Below are 7500 nucleotides of genomic sequence, written 5' to 3'. Positions count from 1 at the left end.
GGCTCTCTATAAGCAACCCATGTAAATGGCCTAATAAGAATATTGTCTTATTTAAGGCCAATAGTTGGATTATTGCCGTCTATATAAACAGTAATTGAGGAAGCTTATGATTTATTAATGTATTTTAATGTCAATGGTAACTGGCAACAAGTCTCCCATTAATGTTGCCAAGAATTTGTAAAGGGTCAGCAAAACCCTCTGCTTATGACTGGTCATGATACTGAATATCCTTGTCAGGTGAATGCGTTGGACGGCTATAACCGCACAGCACTGCACTACGCAGCGGAGAAGGACGAGGGCTGCGTGGAGCTGCTGCTGGAGTACGGCGCGCAGCCCGACGCCCTGGACGGCAACAAGGACACGCCGCTGCACTGGGCCGCCTTCAAGGACAACCCCGAGTGCGTGCGCGCCCTGCTGGAGAGCGGCTCCTGTCCCAACGCCCGCGACTACAACAACGACACGCCGCTGAGCTGGGCGGCGATGAAGGGCAACCTGGAGAGCGTCAGGGTGCTCCTGGACTACGGCGCCCAGGTGCACGTGACCAACCTGAAGGGCCAGACGCCCATCTCCCGCCTGGTGGCGCTGTTGGCCCGCGGCCTGGGCAGCGAACAGGTGGAGGAGTGCCTGGAGCTGCTGTGCCGGGCGGCCGGGCGCTTTGAGGTCCGGCGCCCGGACGGCACCCTGCCCAAGGAGCTGAGCAAGGATCCCCAGCTGCTCTCCAGGCTCACCGGCATGGTGTCTCAGGCGCCCACGCTCCGCGCTCTGGCCCGCTGCGCCGTGCGCCACAGCCTGGGGGCGCAGTTCCTCCCCACCGCAGTGAAAGAGCTCCCTTTACCAGAGTCCATCAAAGACTATCTACTGCTGAGAGACTGAGGGGGAAGGAGGAGCTCAGAGGCTATCACTGGCTGATTATTACACAGCTCATTTACAATGCATTTCTTGGCAACAAAAGTCTCTCTCCATTGAGTTAGATAGATAATATTCAGACAGTGTCTGATGATGCAAAGCTGTTCAGTAATTGTGTCAGAGGTTGTTGCAGTTCCTCGAGTGGCACTTATGAATGGATGTAATATGGTGCTTTGTGAGTGTGTGCAGTTATGACTGGCCGCCATGCTTTTCTCAATGATTTCCCACTGAAATTACCACGCAGAACGATCTCTTTTTGCAAATCCCGAGGAAAATTCAGTTCAAACGAACATAATCGATTGTGCCAGTTTTATTTTTTATGTTGAAAAAGCAAATTATAAAAGTCACCCGATGCCATTGGTGTCCGGAAATGTAGGTAATTGGACCAGGTATAGGCTAATCTCCTCTCCTCTCCTCTCCTCTCCTCTCCTCTCCTCTCCTCTCCTCTCTCCTCTCCTCTCCTCTCCTCTCCCCTCCCCTCTCCTCTCCTCTCCCCTCCCCTCCCCTCCCCTCCCCTCCCCTCATGCCTGCCGTCAAATGTGATTTGATATTTGTTTGAATGTAAAGAAAAGATGCAGTTTATTCTGCAGCTGCCAAGGAAGAATAAAGTTGTTTCTGTGTAGGTTTACTCCAAATCTTAAAACTATTAGAAATGTCAAGGGTGTTCAGTTTCACTGGTCCAAAAAAAATTAACATAAAAAACTTTATTTTAGACTTAATTGTTTAAATTGTAGAAACTGAAGTGGCATGATCAAGTTTTTTTTCTCTCTTTTAAAGATTAAATATGCATCTGGTAATGTACTTGAGTTTGCATTTGTCTAAGTCTGACCACGTTCTGTGCTTGATTTTTGCTTGTTCTACAGATGTATCAATATAACCCTCTTAGATTGTCCTAGTGGCGCCAATTTTGTGTATACCCCTCAAGTTTTGTTTTGTTGTCAACTTAATGAAAGTAAATGCCTTTATATTAATTACTTTTTCTCTCCGTTGTCTTTCGTAAAAAAACAACTAATATTGAGCCATTTAAGTAGACAACTCAGGTACATTTTTGGCTATATTTTTTATAACTGATCATAACTAGGCACCATGACTTTAAAAACCCAACTGTAGGCTGCTGAAAATTGTTGTACATCCTTTTGTTACCCTGAGCATGAGTCTGTTTTTTTTGTTTTTTTTATTTAACCTTTATTTACCCAGGCAAACAATTAAGAACAGATTCTTATATACAAAAGCAGCATGTCAGCTTGTGTTTCTTCACCTGTGGTATCTAACCCACAGGTAAAACAGCCTGCAAGCTAAAGAAAGGTGTGGTCACCTCTCCCCTTGTTGATTGAGCAATACCACATCTAATACATGCGAAATATATGATGTTGCTTATAATCTCTGCAACCTTAATGCTACTGACGATCCAATAAGATGTTGACGTTCATAGTAACCAATGTAATGTTGGAGTAAACACGCTTTCTCAAACCAGGTGTGTGATGGTATGAATTATGAGCCATTGTTGCTCCACTTCAGCTTTTGTTCACTGACTATTTACTTATTTTCACTGTGACATTTGTTGGCTGAGCTTTTGATCAATGAAGTGCAAAACACGAGCTTTACATATATTTAGATTTTCAACGCTGTGAAAGTTTTGTTTCATTTCTGAAAACGGGAGTGAACTAAACCTTCATGTGAGGAGTAGCAATGTGAACATAATCCAAAAAGAAATAGATTCTCAAATTATCCACTAGGGGTCTCTCTAGACCTTTACATAAATTCACTGGTTTAAAAGCAGTCAGCATCTGTATGGGATATTCGCTGTGATTTAAAAAAAACAAGGGGAATTCATTGTTCAGAAATCATTTATGGCATTTAAAGCCTTCCACTGTTGCATATCAACTGCGTCGTCTTGAATCATTTCCCCACATTTCCAGACACTTGGCATAACCAGTGTTTACCTGTATATGATTGGTTGCCTATTGTTTTGGGGCATTTACGCACATTGCTCCTGTCCTTCCACAGGCAGGACGTCCACGACCAGGCAGAGAGTTCAGGAAGGAAACCAAAGCAAGACTGAAAAAGACCCCCTCTCTTACATTGTTCAACATGATGCTTTTCTTGCACGAAGTGTGATATCAGCAGTTCTGTAGGATAAGGATTTAAAAGGAGGAAGAGAAACAGGTTGAACCAAAGTGGGGAAAGACAGAAGTATCAGCAGGACACTCATCCTTGCAGTCACAGAAACACACCACGTACCTGTTACTGTCAGGCCTGCTGTTAAGCAAGGTTTTATTCTAGGGAGCGGAATAACCTACACAGCATAGGCCGACTTCCTCACAGGATATAGAAATGGAAACAGCCTCAGTGGTAAAATAAAAAAAAAAAACGTTTCGCATGCTGAATGAAATTGGGTTTATAAAGGTAACTGTAAAATAATGTAAAACACATTTGGGCCAGTTGACATTGTTGATTGGAGGAGTCTAATTTGAGATTGGCAAACAGTCACTTAAACCAGTGGTTCTCAAACTTCTTAATGTCAAGAACCCCTAAACTGACACAAATTAGACCACGGACCCCCATTTGATAAGATATTGGCCCAGGGTCCCCCATCTGATAAGATGTTAGACCCTCCCACTCTCCTGGCCTTGTCCTGCAGGAGCCTGGTGTTGGGGTCCTTAGGTCGATTGGGTGCACCCTGGGCCCGGTGCACTAATTGGGAAGACATTCAGAACAGTCTCTGTCCTCACTGATGCACCTTTTGTTCTGTTCATTTGTTTAATGTTTGTGTTGTCTACCGAATGATCTGAAGGTCTTGGAACCCCCTCAAGGACCCTGGGGGTCCATGGAACCCAATTTGAGAACCACTGGTTTTATGAGCATGATGTGAATCCAGCTTTGGCCCAGGTGCACCAACAGGCGCCTGCAAGACAGGGCCAGGAGAGTGTATAGACATAAAAAGACCCAAAAACACCTACAATAATAACAAAATTTAATTTATTTCATTTTCGCACAGCAACAGTTACAAATGAACGCATTTTTCCTTTTCTTTTTTAAATCAATTGTAAAGTCGAATACGAGAACACTAGAAAGGCAACAGGAATGTGAGCGTAGGGAACATTGGTTGTTGGTAGTATGGAAAGTAGGCTACCACTTGTCCTATAATTGGCATGTTGTATCTAATGATCTAACTTGACAGACAAATCGCTCATTTCCCACGTTGACCTGTAGCCTCCCTCCCGCGTTATTGAAACACTGCAGCAGACAAAGGAAACTCATATTATTATTGTGCAGAGTAAGCATGCCTCTCTCTCTGCCACAGCTCTGCCAGCGTCCCAAAAGTAAAGGCGTCTTCTCGTCTCGCCATCTTGGGTGAACATGGTAACTGACGTGGAACTCTCGCGATGATTCGAGGGCGAGGGGAGTGTCAAATTCCAAGAGAGAGGAGAGGAGAGGGAGCCAGAGAGAGGGGCGCAAAGGTGAGTTTGTAAACAATTTATTACCAATTAAATCGACCATATTGATGTAGTTTACACCAAACGATGACAAAGTAGTGTTCCGGGCAGTAGTTTTCAATGGTTTTACCATTAAAATGGTACGTCCAACCCAATTGTCAAAACTGTTGTGGTAACGTTAGCTAACTCGCACTGACTCGTTTGCACTGAAGTGTCACAGCCCTGCTAACTTAACTGCTAGCTTTTTTGCTATTTTTCTGCTCGTGTCTGACTTGTGTACGAGTTCTTATTAAACACGCACAGTCAATCTCAATGGTCATTAAACGGATGTTTGTTTGGTTGTCATCGCTGAAACGAATAGTCGTTGGCGCGCGCTTAACAGTGTCACTTGAATGTGTTTTCCCCTCATAGCGGCCTGTTGTTAACGTTAGCTTAGACCAGCTAGCCAATGTAGCCATCAGTTTCATGGACACAAAAGTTGATTTTGGTTTTTTAACCAATTGGATTCTACTAGCCGCTGTTATTGACAGCGTCCAGAGCTATGCATGAATTACATGCTGTTGATTGACATGCTTATAACCAATTACCGAAAGGAATAGGCGGTCTTGTACGGGAAAAGGCAGGGCTAAGTTTGCTCGTGCGCAGCCAGAAGGTAATGGAGGCTAAAAGACAAACTTTTCAAGCCAGCTAACGTTAGCTGGAAGAAACTGACTTTGGCATTTTGAGTTTAAGTTTAACGTTGACATCTTCTACATTTCTTACTGCGTGGAATTTACTTGCAAATCTGTTGTTTGGCGATGGGCTATGCCGCCGTGATGATACTTTTCGGTCTGCAAGAAGTCTTCAAAAGTGTTAATTTAGTAGTCAAGTAATAATGATATCCATAGTATTGCAACTTGAGCTCTTGAACACTCCAACGATCCGCATCCCCATGCATGTCAACACCTTCATTAGGAATGTAGGTCATGTTTTTGGCAACGTTGTACAGTAGCTCATTCCATCACATAGACCAGTTTACACCAGAGAAAACTGCAGCTTGTTTTGTCAAAACCAAATATCTTCATGTGTTTAATAATCATACAAAATTGAAATGAGATGTTATTGAACTGTTTTGTATTTTCGCTGGATTGGGTGTAACATTTGCATACTCACATTGTCTGAGCATGAGTTCCATTTTCCAGGGTTATATGTTGAGCGTAGACACACCTTTAGATCAGTGGTCCTCACCTTTTTCACGTCAAGGACGAAGGGCCCCTAAACTGACACAAATTAGACCACAACCTCCATTTAATAAGATTGGGTCCCAGCGTTCCCCATCTGATTTTTGCTTTTAGAGGGTTTATTACAGAAAGTGTATGAAACCCATAACCAAACTAGTCTGTCATTATGTTACTTATAATATTATGGATGGAATTAAGTTATTATAGTGAAAATAAGTTTTTCTCCTTTTTGCTGGGGACCCCCTGGAACCACCTCAAGGACCCCTGTGGGTCCACTTTGAGAACCACTGCTTTATATATTTGGACCTGTATGATCTGAGATTTCATTGAGCCTATCCCTGTTATTACTGGTTTGATATTACAATATTGTACTGAACACACAATATAGCACTGAGTGTGAATGCTTAAGCTAAGCTGTTGTCAGTAGTACCAGAGGCTATGGAGACTCTCCGTTGGTTGAGAACCTAAGGATCGAGTGACACAGTCTGTTTTGTGTTTTCTTAAATTGTAGTTATGGCATATAAAACCCCATGGCAGTTGCCTTCACAAATTACTGCTCCATGAATTGATGTGCAGACAGAGTGTTTCTAGTTTCATTTTAGAAAAAGTGTGCTGGAGCTGTCCTGTATTGTCCTGCATTGTCTGTTGGCTGTCCATGGGACTTAGTGTTTAGACCTCGCTCGTTATGCAGACGTGGATATAGGGTTTCATTTGTTCCATTTACCAAATCTCAGGTTCACTGTGGTGGTTACATAAATACATATTGGCTGTTGCACACACACACACACACACCCAGCTGCAGCCTAGATCCCCTGTCTCAAACGTTCACAGCCCACATGTATCAGTACCTCACCTGTGATCCAGCAGATACCCTTGATCCTTCACTGGACCAATCACTGACCCCCCTTTTCCCCCCTCTCTCTCTCTTTATTTTGCTCTTACTTTCTTCCCCGCTCGCTCTCTCCCTCCCCCCTCCCTTCCTCCTCTTTTGTGGGGTCTCCCCCTACCCTCTGGGCAATTCAAGCCTCAGATTCCAGAGTCGCGGCTGCAGCGCGATGCTATTAATACAGTTTGTTTAGTCAGTTTCCTAGCAGGCTGCATCAAACACTGGATGGCTGTGGCTGATTATAGCCGGGACCCGTTCCCCTACACCTGCTGAGTCGGAGAAATCCAAGTGAACAGAGTGGGGGACTCTCTGCCGGCAGCTCAACGAGCGCGACAGGAATTAGGCCACTTTGATGGGTTCCATGTCACCTTGGATGAATGGAGGCGAAAATAGGTTGACTTGATATCCAATCTGTAATGGATCTCAGAGATGTGCATTCAGGACTAATGCAGCTTGCAAACTGATTTATTGTCTCAGTCTCACACTTATACGGGTAGTGAAGTTGACCTGTATAAACGCAGAGCGTAGTCATTTGAGATGGTGCAGTAAAACCATTACAGTGTTTAGAGTCCACTCAGTTATTCCCAGGATTTATCCTTTAACGTGAGAATCCTGACTCAAATTAGTGCATAAATTGGATCATATATATTCCTGTTTTGATATTGATCTAGCAGTTGCAAATAGTTCAGCAAGTTTTTTTTATGTTTGTTTATTTTATCATGCAACAACAAAATAAATACAAGCAAAGTGAGGAAATCCGTCAATTAAGCAAAAAAAAAGAAACCACGGCAACGAAAACGTACAGTAAATTCTTGACAAACAACTTTTTTAAATATGTATTTTTAAGATAGATTGTCTTACTTTCAAGGCCCAGCAGTAGATTGCAAGGTGAAGAACTTAACACATCTGTTTTAATCAGGTTTAAGATACTGTATTGGTCGGGGCAGCTATGAAAACAAAATGGTATTATTTTCCAGTCCTGTCATCTGGAATTTATGGTGGACTTCCCCACAAAATCAAAATTCCACATTTCATGCCAGTGCCAGCCGGG

General features: G+C 43.4%; 1 protein-coding gene across 3 annotated transcripts in view; it reads left to right on the top strand.

Moving 5' to 3' along the window:
- The window catches only part of asb8 (ankyrin repeat and SOCS box containing 8), a 37440-nt gene that overhangs the window by 5215 nt on the left and 24725 nt on the right, over positions 1-7500 (top strand). The window contains exon 4 of one of the 3 annotated variants that reach the window (XM_083656387.1): positions 238-2255. The exons of 1 other annotated variant lie outside the window; for it this stretch is intronic. In XM_083656387.1, the coding sequence (XP_083512513.1) occupies positions 238-873 (636 nt within the window). In that variant the 3' untranslated portion in view covers positions 874-2255. Of the gene's footprint in view, positions 1-237; positions 2256-4335; positions 4368-7500 lie in introns of those variants that run through there. One more of the 3 variants, XM_083656386.1, reaches the window with a different exon arrangement.

The sequence above is a fragment of the Poromitra crassiceps genome (genome assembly GCF_964638095.1).
Source record: "Poromitra crassiceps genome assembly, chromosome: 20".
Classification (NCBI taxonomy): Eukaryota; Metazoa; Chordata; class Actinopteri; order Beryciformes; family Melamphaidae; genus Poromitra; species Poromitra crassiceps.
This window is presented reverse-complemented; position numbering and strand designations above follow the sequence as displayed.